Genomic DNA, 16301 nt, shown 5'->3' on the forward strand with positions numbered 1-16301 from the left:
GTAACTGAGGCTAGTGTGGATGAATTAAGGAAGTCCGAGGCAACTCTCAAAGATTTGGCCGACTCCTTTCTGCACAGAATAGCAGCCAGAGAACAAGTCCTGCCTTATACTGATGTGGTACGCTGGGCAATTGAGGAAATTACCCTCACTGATAGAACCTTTCATACAAAGGATGGAAGGATTTTCGGTTCCTTCAAGCCTGATGACTTGAGACGAATGTATCATTTACCTGAACCTGAGCTAGTCTATAACAGAGCCTTTGTCGAGAAGTTCGCGAAAGAGAATGAATCACCATCCGAACCTCTCCGAGATTGGAGGCAGAATCCAGCTAGACACAAGCATGATATGTCGGGTAAGTACTCCAATGCTTCTTTGGCTTCACCTTATTGCTATGCTGGAATTATGATGTGTAGATTGTGGGGATTGCATGACTCTGCAAATATCCATATTGATATGGTCCCTTTAATGGAAGCGGCCGTCAATAGTATAATCATGGATTGGGCCACTATTCTGTCTGATAAATTGGTCATAGCTATTCGTGAGTTTAGGGCCAAAACCAGAGTCACCGAGAGGAAAATCCCACCCTTCTATTACTCTGCCTACATTATGGATACCCTGTGTTTTAATTCTGAGTTTCCTGTCCTTGGTTGGAGATGGACCACCCATGACCCAACACCCATTCACTTGTACCATCGTAAATTATGGAAACCCTCTCACAAAGACCATTTGTATCAAATTTGCAATGGTTTCATGGTGCCCGTTCACTATTCTATTTTTGACAGACCTATCCCAAGAATTTCCTATGAAGCTTCTTTTGACCTACCAGCCGTAGCCCATTGGTTCGGCGAAGAACATTTTACCTATATTAGAGTTTTTGGAAGCAAGGCTAGGCCACATGTCCTCCCCCTGTACGTCCCAGATAAATTGTTAGCCCGGGAAATCTCCTACCAGATTATGTCTGAGGGTGTCACACAAACTCTCAAAGAGGAGAAAAAGAGAGGATGGCCCTCTTTTCCTTTAAGAATTGGAGTTTATACGTTGCTGAATTACAAGCATGCAGAAAAGGAAGCAGCAAAACTCCAAATGATATACCTGGCTTCTATTCCAAATAGACTCTATGATCCAAAAAAGACTGCTTTCATTGCCTTGGAACAGGCCAAACTATCAAAGGTCGTCCATCAGGAGGATCAGTTTGATGACCTGTTCGTGAGTGCCGATTCAATAAGCCAAGTCAGACAACTTGCTACATTGAGATATGAAGATGTGGAGTTAACTGAATTTAATAAACTTAGAAAGCAAAGGTTGCAAACTTTGCCTCTAGATTTATTATCCACAACCCCAACATCCTCCTCAAGCGAGTCTGGTCAGCAGCAAATACACCTATCTCCTGTTACAACTAAAGAGTATGATAAACAACAAGAGGAAAGGCAAAATACGCTGCAAGCAGAGAAGCATAAAAGGGAGCAGATAGAAAGGCAGCAAAAGGCACAAAAGGATCAAGAGCAACAAAAACAAAAGGAGTTAGAAGAACAGAGGAAAAAAGAAGAAGAAGAGAAAGCAAAGAAAGAACTGGAAGATAGGCAGAAAAGGGAATTGGAGGAACAGCAGCAAAGAGCACAAGAGGAGCAACAACAGAAGGCATTCGAGGAACAACAGAGGATTGAAAGAGAGAAAGAACAGAGTAAAGCCCACACAGAACAAAGTGAGCAAATCTCTACTGATCCTGAACTGATTAAAGAATGGAACCAATTCGATTCCATTATAAGTGGTAAGGAAGCCTCCAAAGACTCAGACGCCTCTAAAACAAATAATGCTCCCGATACTACTTCTTCTCCGGTTCTAGAAGGAACCAGCGGCCCACCCATGGTACAGAATATTGAGGTAATCACTCAAGACCCATCCGATCAAATTGATCTTCAGGTAGAGGAAATTCCTCCCCTAGACATTTTCTACAGCCCAAAGCATACAGCCGTTGTAAGGCGCTCTAGGAAAAGACGAAGGCTTGATCAACCTTCTATTTCACCTGAGCAAACAGTCACGGGCAATGTGGTCTGGAAGGGAGAATTAGATCCCTCTGAAGATCTGACAAAGCTATCGCAATTTGCGGGAGCTTATTCAGCGGCAACTATTGACAAAGCCTCAGAAGTAAGTCTTCTTTTGAAGACTAAAGAGCATGAGATATATGCATTGCAGGCAGAAGTGATTGAGGCAAGAAATAAGGCAGCGCAGGTAGAGGAACAATTGCTGGCCCAACAGCAAGAAAATAACTTCTTAACCCAGCAAATCGAAAAACTGAGGATAGACCAAAGTGACATTCAGAAAGCAAAAGAATTGTCAGAGGCATTATCCCAGTTAAAAGCATCGAATGAGCTGATGATAAAAGCTAAAGATGAGCAAATAATTCAGCTATCAGCTCAGCTCGAAGGTATCAAGGGCGCCCAGAGTATTGATGATTTCAGAGCAGAGGCAACTCGAATAAACAGCGCATTGATATCTCAAATCAGGATCTTGTGCCAACAACTTGTTGACGCTGAATCACTGTGTGAAACATCTACAGCAGTGTGTGAACAAATAGAGAAAGCCAGGAACAAGCTAGATCAAGCTGAAGATGATATAACAGAATATATTGAATGGCAAGACACTCCAGAAGGGAAAGCAGCAAACTTGTCCCGAATCCATGTAACATACAAGGACATACTCTTCATGGAATGGAACACACAGGTGATGAAAGCAGAAAGGGCAGCCTCAAGATGCAAAATGATTGACAGCAACATGATCAATCTAGTCAATGATACATTGTATCTGGCAAACATGATTTCCCAATGCACACCTGGAAACATAACAACGGCAAGCATGCTGGAGCACAGGAATTACCCTGATCTGGAGAAACAAGGGCGGTTAATCGCCGGAATAAATACTTTAACCGCCGATGCATACTGGCTTTTTCTGATTAAACCACATTCTCAAAGGTCGGCTCTTAACTGTCTAACAGATGCTCTCCGATACCTGATTGCCGACATTCAAGATGCCACATATGATGCACAGCTAACTTCGCGCCTCAATACTCCACCAGAAGTAGAGCCAATGCTGGCGATATGTCAGCGAAGGAGTAAAGGCAAAGAGACCTCTGAATGAAGCATCGCCGCCGATTGCCAAATCACCAGAATACAAGATGGTGTTTGTTAATGCCGATTTAGTAGTTTTTCAGTTTTAGATATTTTAGATTAGCATAGTATTTATAGATCCTTTCATTGTTTTGGAAAGGGTCGTAAAATTTTGTAAAAGACTTAAAGGCTGAAGTTTGCACTATTGTGCTTCAGTCTATATTCTTTTTTGAAACTCGACCATTGGTTCTTAATTTTGCTTAGAAGGCTGTTTTAAGTAAATTGTGCACTACTGTCGTTTGCTTGGAATGCTTTCTGGTTTGAAGGAAGGACCGCGACATAGTAATTAATATACTGGATTGATCAAACAGCTTACATGGTACTATTATCTGTATCTGTTCTCTTTTCTATTATATGAGTTGCTGTGTTATTATTTTTGCTATTATTGAATACATGTATGCAATATAACAAGCAAGTCTTCATTTCATATCACTATTGAATGTTTTGTGATTTGTTATCTCTCTTACTCATGCGTGTAACAATAATATAAATGACTGAGTGCAGTAATTCGCTATTATCGCTCTGCATAACTAATTATGCAGAGCAATCTTAAATGATTTAAACATTTATGCTTATTGTTAGTGTCATCTATATGCCTGCCATCAAGCATAGATTATCAAACGCTGCATTCTACGAATCGATAAGTCCCGGGATTAGCTTATAGTTATTACATTTCTCTTGTAGTTTAGTTATTTATTTATTATCACCTTATATCGTAGATCATTCATCCATCCCGTTTACTTATAATCTTTGGGAAACTGGTTCCATTATCCCCAGTCGGAGCCACTATTCCAAACGGAAAAGGAGCTGCACTAAGTTCCGGACCGGGTGGTTTCCCCGATGTTGTTGCAACGAATTTCGGGGCATCAACAAGTCCCACACTTCATTTCAATATGTCCTCAGCCTGGGATGTTTTGCCTGACAATGATTTCTGACCTGCCTCACGACCAATTCAGAATCTCCATAGACTGCCATGCATTTGATGCTCATATTTTTCGCAGTTTGTAGTCCCAAAAGAAACGCCTCATATTCTTCTATATTATTGGTCACCTCAAATTCAAGTTTGAATGAGAGGGGTATCATGCTGCCTTCCAGAGGTGCCAACAATGTTCCAGCTCCATTTGCCTCTTTTGAGTTTGCTCCATCGAAGTATAACTTCCATATTTCGTTTTCATTTAAATGCTGGTATTTCAACTGCCTTGTCAAGTACCCTGATACTTCTTCTAAGAGGTTCTCATCTTCCTCCAAGAATAGGAAGGAAATGTCACTATCTCTCCAATGCACTGGTGAGTTCTCTGAGCCTTTAGATGGGGTCATGGTTTTTACAAACCAGGATTCTCTGTACAACCTTCTTTGCTCACCTCCAAAAGTGGGAATGGTGGCATAAGTCAAATCCATCTTGATGGAACCACCCACCTTTGACCCCAAGCTTTGGATAAGAGCATTCCAAACCGAGGAGGTATGTCGGCCACCACTATATCCATAACCACACTTTTGACTATGATCTGGGCAAACTTTACCACCAGATCCTTTATCATGCCCAAGCACTTGAATCTCTTTGAGTTAAAAGAGTACAAGTCTTTGTATGGCCTAGTGAACTCTAAGCCTAGTTGTTCCATTACCGATAGTGGCACGAGGCTGTGTGAAGCTTCTGAATCCAGCATGAAATTATGAAGCAAAAGGTCATGGACAAACAATTTCACATAAAAAGGTGCAGTAGAGGGATTCGATTCTTCCACATGTGGCCCAAAAACAACCATGGGTGTCTCCTCTTGTAGGTTCAAACTGTCATGGGGTGGTGGAGAGTCATATGGATGCATAAAGTGGGAGACTTGAGCTTGGTAATGAGGCTGCTTTAGGAGCACAGTAAGGGGAACATGAATTTTTACATTTTCCAGCTCCTTTTGGAGATTGAACACATGTTGAGCCTTTTCTGCATCTCCCGGTTCTGTTTTTTCTCCCTTCTTGCTGTCAGCCATCAGCTGCACAAATGCTTCTTTTCCTACATGTCCCTTAAGATCATATCTCTTTTTATTTGCAGAGACTCCTACCTTGGGTGGGTCAGGATGCAACTTACCCTTCCCTTTGTCTGGTGCTAGAGGAAGCACTTGGGGAGTGGCTTCCCCTTGTTGTTCTGACTACCTCATTCTTGTTGAGTAGTAAAAAGGGTCTTTTTAACCTCTATTTACCCTACATTAATTATCAATCCAAATACGATTTTTTTTATCTCAAGAGTGTACTCAGTCTAAGGTGGTCACTTGTTCAAGAGAAATGCTTTCAGTATAGTGCTTTACAAAGGTAAATAAATGCTAGAAACAAACTCTAATTGTAATGGCAAGAAACTCAAACTCTTTGTAACTAAATCCTTCACTTAAGAAACTACAACAATCCTCAGTCAAGGATGCAGTAATGATAACTCTTTCCCTTGTAAACTGATGTAAATGAAAATCAATCAAAGGCAAGATCTCCAATCTAAGAACTAGACAGAAGTAGTCAATGTTGGTTACAGTTGTAGATCTTTCTATCCACACCAAAGAAAATGTTGGAAATAACAATTCAATTAACAGAAAAGGAACAACAACTAATCTATTGAAAAGATCAAACAAAAAAGCTTAATCTACAGCAATGAATTAAGCAGCAATCTTAACCGAAAGGAAATGAACAACAATCTAAGGAAGGAACAGCAAAGCTAAGTAAGTCTACAAAAATTGAATAGCAAGCTTAATCAAATGTAAATACACAACGACTATAGAATCAGTAATCCTATTCTAGCAAAATGGATATTAACCACAGTTATAAAGGAATAGCAATTGCAGTTGTAATGGAACAGTAATCTAATGAACAACAATCACAATTGTAAGTAAACCGTAGCTAAATGAACAGCAATATCAATATGTAAATGAACAACAATATCAATCTGTAAATGAACAACAATGTCAATATGTAAATGAACAGCAATATCCGAATTAGACAGTGCGATATTATTTCAGAATGAACAGCATAACATTTTCAGTCGTAAATAATAATCTTGCTATTTCATTTACGAATTCGATATAACAGAGCAAGTCAATGAAATGTTCAGGAACAGAAGATTACTAAATAAAGCAAGTTAAGGAAATGCAAAGGAAATAAAACCACACACCACTGTAATAAGAAAATAATGATACAGAAAGCAAGTGATCCACTAGGATCAGGCCCTTAGCCACCAGGGAAGCATTGTTGCATTTACTCCAGGATCAGATAACGGAAAAACAACGAAATGATATATTAATCATAAAGGCAGAGTTACAGTTATCGCTCTTTAAAGAGAGTCGATGATCAAAGTTCAAATTACAACAGTAAACTCTACAAATCAACAATAATATTCACCCCCCTGGGCTAGCAACATTGTCCCTTTTTATAATGGCCAGGTAGAAGTATCAAAAATACAGATAATTCTTGAGGTAGCGATCCCTCAGGAACAAAGGATCCTGAGGGATTTGCCATATCTTTAATTTTCAGTTATTTTTTTTTCTGCTTGCGCTGATATCGCGTTTCTTCTTCCTTTTCATGATCCGTGAGCTCCGATCTTGATTTCCTCGGCTGGATGCGGTTTCTTGTCAAAGGGACAACAATTGGTTCTGCTTTGTATTTTCCTCTGGAATAGTGATTTTCCATTTTCTTCACTTTCTGCCTAGAAAAAGACACTAATTAATCATTTTACACCAATCACAAATCTCCTTAATTCTATTATAATCCTTTAACATATTACGATCTTAGAATGTAAAGAAGTTATGATTTGAAGGAAAAGATAAAGAAATAAATGGTAATTACATACCTTTTCCAATGCTCAACACACCCCCCTACTTACCCTTTTTCATGCCCTCATGAAAACATTGTAATTGACATGCAAGGCAATTAGGGAATAGGTTGGAGAAATATTTTCATGCAGTGGTCTAAAACCATGATTTCTAGGTAAGACTTAAAAAATATGCCTAACTTGACCTTCATGCAATTCATATAAGGCTCTATACCCTAGTGCAGGATACCAGATGATTGGACTTCGAAACCTACAGCCTAACCAAGACGAGCCTTCTCTCAAGATGAGGTCACCATAGGTAACCAAGCGATCAACAACTAGCTTAAAATTTTCGTAATTGAATGGCTTTATGTTTTGGATATTCCGATTGGAAGTCTAGTATCGGAATTTGGCTACTGCTATGGCAAGGTCTTTGATGGCTAGGAAGTATTCTACCCCTTGTTAGACAACTACTATGTGAATAGGTCCCAATGTCTGGATCACACCCTTCTTTCTCATTAAGCTTCTATGCTTATTCCACATTTGTAATGGGTTTCTAGGTTCACCCCTTATCCATAGATCTAACCCGTTCTCCTGTCTCTGGAAGGTATTGTAGGCTTTAAGCCACTTTAACTGGTTAATAGCAAAAGAGATGAATGCCTGAAGTTGGATATCACCCATAAAAGGGCTAGGGTTCTTTTCCGTTTTACCGTCCAACACAAGATTATGCAAATAAAACTCACATAGCAATCACTGGACTTTCATCCCATAATGCTTACAACAGTTTATGAAATCATCAATAGTTTTTAACTCTATAAGCACCCCTGCCTTGACAGCCTTAATTTCAATTGTAAATACCTTTTTATCAAAAACAAAGCATATTTTTTGGCAGGTGCCCTACATGCTATAACATCAGTATACAGAGAACATAAGGTATCCATTTGACTCATAACTGTGTCTAGTCTATTGGTTACCTTTTTAACTTTTTCCTCTGCCCTTTTCCATCTATCGAAGGCCTCACTCTCCAATGCATTGATGTTCTTTACCTTCTGCTGTAACTTCTGATATTTCTCCTGAGGAACAGTTTCCTCTGTGAGCTTTTCTATCATTTGTTGGGCCTGTGCCAGATCTTTTTGAAGTTTCACTATCCTCGGATCATTGTCCATCATGACATTTTTGGGCTGGAGATTTACCTGGATCTCCTTATTACGACATCTAGTTTTTATAATATTTGTTTCCTTCTCATGAACTATCCAGTCGGTCATGATGCTAGAGGAAAATGCCTCTATCTAGATGTCCTTATTACATACTAGTGTGTTTTCTGTTTGAGCTTCTGCATTTGTAACAACCACATGCTATTCTTTGCGGTCCTGAATAATGATGGGTTTGACTTGAGTCCTTTTGGTCTTCGTTTTATGGGGTTTCGCTTGGGTGGCTGCATGCTTTGCTCCAGGTGTTATTTTTGAGATTTTCCCCATTTTTGGGACCCTTATTTGTTGTCTAATTTGTTTAATTACATTTAGCAATCTCTGTTGTTCCTTGCGCAACTTTTTGGTTTCATTTATTTTCTTCGAAGGAACAACTATTTCTTTCCTTGGGCCTGGGCTTTGTTCTTCAGGGATTGTACCCTAGCCCTGGTTTATTTCCGTGTTTTCTTCCTGGAACACTTCTTCAGTGTTATCGTCCTACTGATTAGGTTTTTCAGGGGTGAAAACCCTAGGTTGATCTGCTATCTCCCGAGCAGCTTCTTCTTCTACTTCTTCTTCATCATGCATTTCTTCAGATGCACTCTTGCTGTGAGCAGAGTGTTCCTGAGATTGTCCTTCTTCTTCCTCCTCATCACACATCTCCTCAGATGCACTCTTGCTGTGAGCAGAGTGTTCCTGCGGTCCTTCTTCGATATCGGGGTTGAGTGGGCTGTGGGGTTGGACATACTCACCCATATTGGCCAAAATTTGGGCCAATTCATCTTCTTGCAAAGGGTTTTGCAATGGGCTTTCACTGGGTGGTTTTGCTTCCTCCCCTTCTTCCTGGCCGGAGTGCTCAGTTTCCTCTTCTAGTTCCTCTTCTTCATTTTCTTTTGATTCTTCTTCTTCATTTTCCCCTCCTTCAAGTTGTGGGGGTTGCTCATCCTCTGAGTCATGAATTTCTACAAGCTGGCTACTGTTCCCTTGGGGATTTCCCATCATTCCTCTGCTTCTCCCCAATCTGGTGGATTGTCTTCGTTTCTGCAGTCTGATTGATGTGCTAGCAGTGCATTTTTGTTTTGGGGCTGGTAAGGCCAATCCCCCATCTATTTGGAAAACCAATTCTTCCCAACTACTCTGCTATTGGGCGAAACTGTAACTGACTATTAGCTGAATTAAACCGTGATGACTTACTACTGATTCTACATGACGATATTTTCTTATACTTCGGGCAGCATCATGCAATAAAAAATTCAAGTATGCAGGAAAATTCATAGCACATTTTTGTTTTAATACAGCTAACAGTTTGAGATGGCATGGTCTTACCAAGTCTTTTCTGCCATCACAGGTGATGTAGCTTTGCACAATTCTAGCTAATTCTACCCAAGGCACTCCCAGGGTTGTCGGCAGGACTCCCTTTCCTTTGAGAGTAAGGCTATGTCCTTCATCCCGAAAGATGGTTATAGCATCTTGCAATCTCATCTTTTTCAAGGTCCATACTGGTCCAACGGCTGGCAATCCTAAAACTTTAGCGATTATCTCATCTGTTACTGTTATTTTCCTCCCCCTCACCATGGAATGATTTTCTTGCAAATTCTGCAAAAATTCAATGGCCACCGTCTTGTTAGACTGTTCTAGTCGGTTAAGGTAGACAATCCATCCTGCTCTTGCTAAAATTTCACGTGTAGCGTCAGAGACCATTAACACCTGCGGTTCACTGCGTATTGATCTGCCTCCCATTTTGTTCAAGCTTAGCACACTGTTAAAAAAAAACAGAGATGACGATGGAACAGCAAGTTGTTCAAGCTTTAGCTCACTGTTAATTTTTACAGAGCAAAAACACAGAAATGGCGATGGAACAACAAGTTGTGCATATTGGGAAATACAATACTGTTAAACTTGCTATTCCCAAGTTTTGATGGAGTCATAATACCTCCAAATAATGAGTTGACACGTATGCCAGTGAATTATGGAGATCACCCACGCCCCCCTCAAATGTGATAGGTCGTCCTTGGCCGACAAATAAAGGAGCAGCATGTTGGACTTAAGTAATATAGGAAAATAAAGGAGCGGCGTATAGATCCATGACATGTTTACAAAAATCAGCAGATTACTGAAATCGAGGCTTATGATGGAAATCGCGAATAAATATGGAAATTCCGTGATATGATGCGAAAAATAGAGGATAGGATAGCTTGACGTAAGTAAAAGTTCTTATGCGGTCATTATCCACTTTAACCATTATGATTGATTTATAAATGATTTTCATGTATAAAAGGTTCGAAAGGGCTATATAAAATAATCTTATTTGAAATCAATATAAAGATATAAGAAGAAGGGTTTATAATAACTATTGGTGTATGAACAATATGACTTCAATACCATCAGCAGAGCTCTGTTGCCCACAAGTGTCCATAACCTTGACAGAGTTGCTTATTTCACCCTTGGAACCATAATCCTTTGTGCATGCCTAGGAAAGTGTTGTGCGATGTCAGAATGGAGGCCATTATGCTAGCTTGGTAACCAGATGAATCATAATTCCATTCACCAGGAAGGAGTGAAAGGTGGGCAAGCCAGCTCGTGATGAGACCTCATGTTCCAAGGACTTTTTTATTTTTCTGATATGCCTCTTGGATCATATCCCTGGTGTGGTGGCCATAGTGGGAATGCCACTTCACTTGCTTCCTTATGATCATGGTAGGCTGGCTCTTGATGAGACCCCCTATCCTTCATCTGACAAATCATGTTAGTAATCATATAGATATATATTTTTCTCTTTTTCTTTCTTTTCTTTTATATAGCACTTTCCTATTTATATACAAAGGATGGCTCATCACTCCTTAAGAGTAGGGATGGTGGAAGAAGTCTAAACATCTCAATAGATGAGAATATGCCCTTATTATTATTCAATAATAATGATCAAAGAGAATTATGAAGATTTAGAAAGAACCAACATAATAAAAATAACCAATCAAACTGGTTTTAGTGAAAACAAAGAAAACAAAGTAATATAAATAGTTGTGTCCTTTTCTTTTTTTCTTATCAATTCAAAGCAATTTCTCTAAAGATAACGATTTTTCTTTTTGGTTTGTTGATTTCAGTATCCTATAGTTTTTGTATACTTGCATCAAGGTATAGTTGTGCCTTAAATGAACCATCATTCACAAAAATCCTCTAAATTATGAAACACACACACACAAAAAAACAAAAAATGCACTCAAAAATTGTTGTTCCTAAGATGGAACAACTGCTTTTCCTTAAGAGGGACAACAAAAGAACATCTACACGCAAAAATCGTGGTTACTTTAAGAGGAACAACAAGCAAAAAGAAAAAAAACGCACTCAAAATTGTTGTTCCTTAAGAGGAACAACAGTTGTTCCTTAAAAGGAACAACAAATATTCCTTAATCGGAACAACAAATCAAGCAAGTGCGAAATAGAATAACGCTCCTTTTAGCAGAACAGCCTAAGATCATCCGAAGTCGAAACTGCGGTTCCTTTGGAAGGAATGACAGAAAGGAAAAAAATGCAAAGGAGGGTTGTTGCTTTAAAAGGAACAACAAAACAATCTAGCAGAAGTGTTGTTCCTTCGGAAACAAAGAAAAAAAATGCTGAAATGTTATTCCTTCTGAAAGGAATGGCAAAATGCGAAAGTGTTGTTCCTTCATAAAGGAACAGCAAAAAAAATGAAAGTGATGTTCCTTCGAAAAGGAACAACAAAAATGCGGGAGTGTTGTTCCTTCGAAAAGCAACAGCAAAAAACGAAAGTGTTGTTCCTTCGGAAAGGAACAAAAAAAATGTGGAAGTGTTGTTTCTTTGGAAAGGAACAACAAAACGTGAAAGTGTTATTCCTTCGAAAAGGAACAGCAAAAAGGAAAAAATGTTGTTCCTTCGGAAAGGAACAACAAAATGCAAAAGTGTTGTTCCTTCAGAAAGGAACAACAAAATAGTGGAAACGTTGCTCCTTCGGAAAGGAACAACAAAATGCAAAAGTGTTGTTCCTTCAGAAAGGAACAGCAAAATGGCGGAAATGTTGTTCCTTCAGAAAGGAACAGCAAAATGCAAAAGTGTTGTTCCTTCGAAAAGGAACAACAAAAAGGCAAAAATGTTGTTCCTTCGGAAAGGAACAACAAAATGCAAAAGGACTGTTCCTTCGGAAAGGAACAACAAAAAGGCGGAAATGTTGTTCATTCGGAAAGGAACAACAAAATGCAAAAGTTATGTTCCTTCGGAAAGGAATAGAAAAATGGCAGAAATGTTGTTCCTTCGGAAAGGAACAATAAAATGCAAAAAATGCAGCAATGCAAAAATCTGTACAGAAAGTAATATATACAAGAAAAAAAGAAGAAGTTATGTACAAAATTTAAGAACAATGAAATTAGTGAACCAATTCCGAGGAAGAATTATTTTCCTCAGCAAGAATCTTCATATCAGAATCATCCCAAAGCTGCTGGTAGAAGGATTCCCGATTAAGCAGTTTATGGTACAGTCGCACTCGGTGGCCATTTGCTTTAAAGGTATGTCTAGATCTGTCAATAGTAGTCAAAGTAATGGTGCCATTGTCATGCACTTTCTGGATTTCATATGATCCAAGCCATCGAGTCTGAAGTTTTCCCGAAAAATCTTGAATCTTGGAGTCATATAGGAGTGCCCAATCTCCTTCATGGAAGGCTTTCTTTTTTATCAAGGCGTCGTGCCATTTTTCTCTCTGCTGTTGGATTAATGCAGTGTGTTGAAGAGCCGAGAGCCTAATTTCATCTAGCTCGTTAATTTGTTGTAATCTATTAGTCTGGGCCTCATTTAAATTTAGACCAACCTCCTGTGCTATTCTTAATGTTTGTATTTCGAACTCTATTGGAAAGATGGGTTCCTTTCCAAATACTAGCTGACATAGTGAATAACTGGTGGTGTTTCTCCACGTTGTTTGGTATGCACACAAGGCCTTCGGTAATCTTGAAGCCAAATCACGCCTATGTGATGCAATGGTTTTTGTCAATATTGCCTCTATCACTTTATTCGTGCTCTCTACTTGGACATTTGCCTATTGGTGATACAGAGTGGTAATTTTGTGCTGAATGTGATAATTTTTTAATGTTGCAGCGATTTTATTACCTACAAACTGTGGTCCTCCGTCCGTGATTATGTCTCTTGGGAGGCCATATCGCACAAATATTTGAAACAGGAAATGAATCACAGAGTCCTCTGTAGCTCTTAGAAGTGCCTCTGCTTCAACCCATTTGGTAACATACTCTATTGCTACTAGAATGTATGTTTTCTGATTTGATGATGGGTTGATCAGACCAACAAAATCGAGCGCCCAACACTCAAATGGTTCGATTACTAGCTATGGATTTAAAGGCATTTCGGCAGATTGTTCAGAGCATCCTACTCTTTGGCAACTATCACAGGCTTGAACAAATTTCTTGGCATCTTTAAAGATTGTGGGCTAGTAATAACCTGTTTGCAAAACCTTGTGACCAGTCCTTCGATCTGCGAAATGTCTGCCACATGGTCTGTCATGACAGGCTTTCAGAATGTCAAATATTTCGTCTTCATGGATGCATCTTCTGATGTGCATATCTGCCCCTGTATGAAATAGGTAACCTCTAATCCAAGAAAATTGGGTACTACGTTGCACAATCTATTTTCGTTCATTGGGGGTCAGATGTTTTGGTAATTTTCCTACTGCTAAATAATTTGCAACATCAGCATACCAGGGTGTCTTGACAGTAATAGCAAATAAATGTTCATCTGGGAATTGATCTTCGACTACTGCTGTGTCCACTGGCTTCGGCATTCGTGAGAGAAAGTCAACTACAGGATTCTCTTTCCCAGGTCGATCTTTTATTGTGATGTCAAATTCCTACAATAAAATCAACCATCTTGTTACTCTACCATTTGTAATAGGTTTATTTGCTAAATATTTTATGGCAGAGTGATCTGTATATAAAACAACAGGATATCCAGTGATATAATGCCTAAATTTATTTACAGCATGTATTACAACTAAAAACTCTTTTTCAATTACAGTATAGTTTAGCTTAGTAGGAGACAAATTCTTGCTAATACAATAGATTGCATATGGCTTTTTGTCTTCTTCCTACCCAAGGACTGCTCCAATAGTTGTGTCTGAAGCATCTGATGAAATTTGAAATGGTAGGTCCCAATTTGGGCCTCTGAGCACTGGGGTTGTTGACACAAGCTTTTTCAGATCCTCAAAATCACGGTCACATTTATCTATCCAAACAAAATCAACATTCCCTGTTAGTGTGTATAGATGTGCAGCTATTTGAGAAAAATGTTCTATGAATCTCCTATAATAACCAGAAAATACTAGAAAACTGTGTACCTCTGTCTATGTGGTAGGAGTAGGTATTAACAAGATTATTTGAATTTTGGCCGAATCTACCTGTATTCTAGCTGCTGAGATATAATGACCTAGGATGAGCCCTTCGGTCATCATCATATAGCACTTTTCATGGATGAAGCAGAGCCTGGTGGCGATACATCATTGCAGCACCTTTTCCAATGTGTCTAGTGCTAGCTCAAAATCATCTCCGTATGGTGTGAAATCATCCATATATACTTCGAGCCCTTCATTTATTAAATCTGAAAAGATGCTGAGGATGGCCCTTTGAAATGTGGCAGGGACGTTGCATAGGCCAAAGGGTAGGACACTGTAAGCAAATGTTCCCGAAGGATAGGTAAAAGTAGTTTTATCCTGGTCTTTAGGGGCAATCTGAATCTGATTGTATCCACTGAAGCCATCAAAGAAAGAAAAGAATTTCTTTCCTGCTAATGCATCTAATACTTGATCAATGAATGGAAGGGGAAAGTGGTCTTTCTGGGTCGCTTTTTTTAATTCTCTGTAATCTACACAAATCCTCCACTTTCCATTCTTCTTTGGCACCACTACTAGTGGAGAGACCCACTTGCTATCGGAGATTGGATAAATAAAGTTCACATCCAAAAGCTTTTGTAATTCAGCTTTCACAATATCTTTCAGATGAGGGTTGAGTCTCCGTTGGGGTTGGCGAACGGGTCTAACATCCTTTTCTATATAAATATGGTGCGTACACAGCTGGGGATCAATTCCTTTCATGTTTAGATAATCCCATGCAAAAGCTTCCTTATATTTTCTTAGTAGTTGAACCAGCTTTTCTTCTTGTTTAGGAGTCAGGTTATTGTTGATGTTCAAGGTTTTTCCTAGCTCAATCTCTATAGTTTTGATGTTTGAAATAGAAGTAGTGGGTATTGTTTGATCATGAGTGTCTTTGAGAGGATCTTCTTCTAGTTCATTGTCAAATTTTGCCTCTATCATGTGACATTGTACATGGGATCTAGATTCAACTTGGTTAATGAAGTTCTTAATAACATCATCCTCTATTTGATCTTTAAAATCAAGGGCATCTTCTATGGTCAATGGGGACCTAATGTTTTCTGTGAGGTATGATACAGGTTGTTTGTTAGTTTTTATTATTGTTACACTTGGCCCGGCTGGAGAGTATAGAGCTAGATTCTTGATGTTACTCCCTCTAGTTATAGTCATATTGCCTTGTCGGCAGCCAATGTAAGCATCAGCAGTCGCAAGCCAAGGTCTACCTAAAATTAATGAGTGTCCATCGAGTCGGTTTTTGGGGTTGATTATCAGAAAGTCAGCAGGATATTCCCAGGAATCAACGAATACCATGACATCGTGTAGTGTACCTTCTGGCCTAACTACTGATCAGTCAGCCAGTTCTAATAAGGTGGAGGTTGGTTCCACTGATGTAATGCCCAGTTTTTGACAAGTGGTGGTTGTTAAAATATTAATTGCAGCTCCTAAATCAACTAGGGCATTTGAAAAGGTTTGTCCATTGATTTGCACTGTCACTATTGAATTCCCTGGGTCTTCATATTTGATAGGTGCTTCTCTTCCTGATAACATATCAGATAGGGTGCCAACTACTTGGACCGTTGGGTTATTTTTTATTCTCCTCCATGGTTTTTTTATACATAACTCTTTGATGGTTTTTGCATATATTAGGATATCTTGGATAGCTTGAAGGAGTGGGATTTTTATATACAAATTCTTTAGTTCTCCCAGAATATCAAAGTCGGGATGTTCTATAGGGTGTGGTATGATTAATCGTTCTGGGAATGGGGTTGAAGACGTGGTTGCTTGATCGTGAG

The 16301-nt window shown here is 39.1% G+C and overlaps 1 protein-coding gene across 1 annotated transcript; it reads right to left on the minus strand.

Annotated features, from left to right (window-relative positions):
- Positions 1 to 4052: 4052 nt before the first annotated feature.
- On the minus strand, positions 4053 to 4481 carry LOC149211894 (uncharacterized). Its single transcript, XM_089388507.1, has one exon. The coding sequence runs from the start codon at positions 4479 to 4481 to the stop codon at positions 4053 to 4055; it is 429 nt and encodes a 142-aa protein (XP_089244633.1).
- Positions 4482 to 16301: the final 11820 nt, after the last annotated feature.

This window comes from Pinus tabuliformis, chromosome 1_1 (assembly GCF_031772625.1).
Source record: "Pinus tabuliformis cultivar Carrire ecotype Pingquan chromosome 1_1, CPIR1, whole genome shotgun sequence".
NCBI lineage: Eukaryota > Viridiplantae > Streptophyta > Pinopsida > Pinales > Pinaceae > Pinus > Pinus tabuliformis.

What these genes read in the sequence shown, in the direction of transcription:
- LOC149211894 (XM_089388507.1), bottom strand. Translation starts at nt 4,481, where the DNA reads ATGACCCCATCTAAAGGCTCAGAGAACTCACCAGTGCATTGGAGAGAT.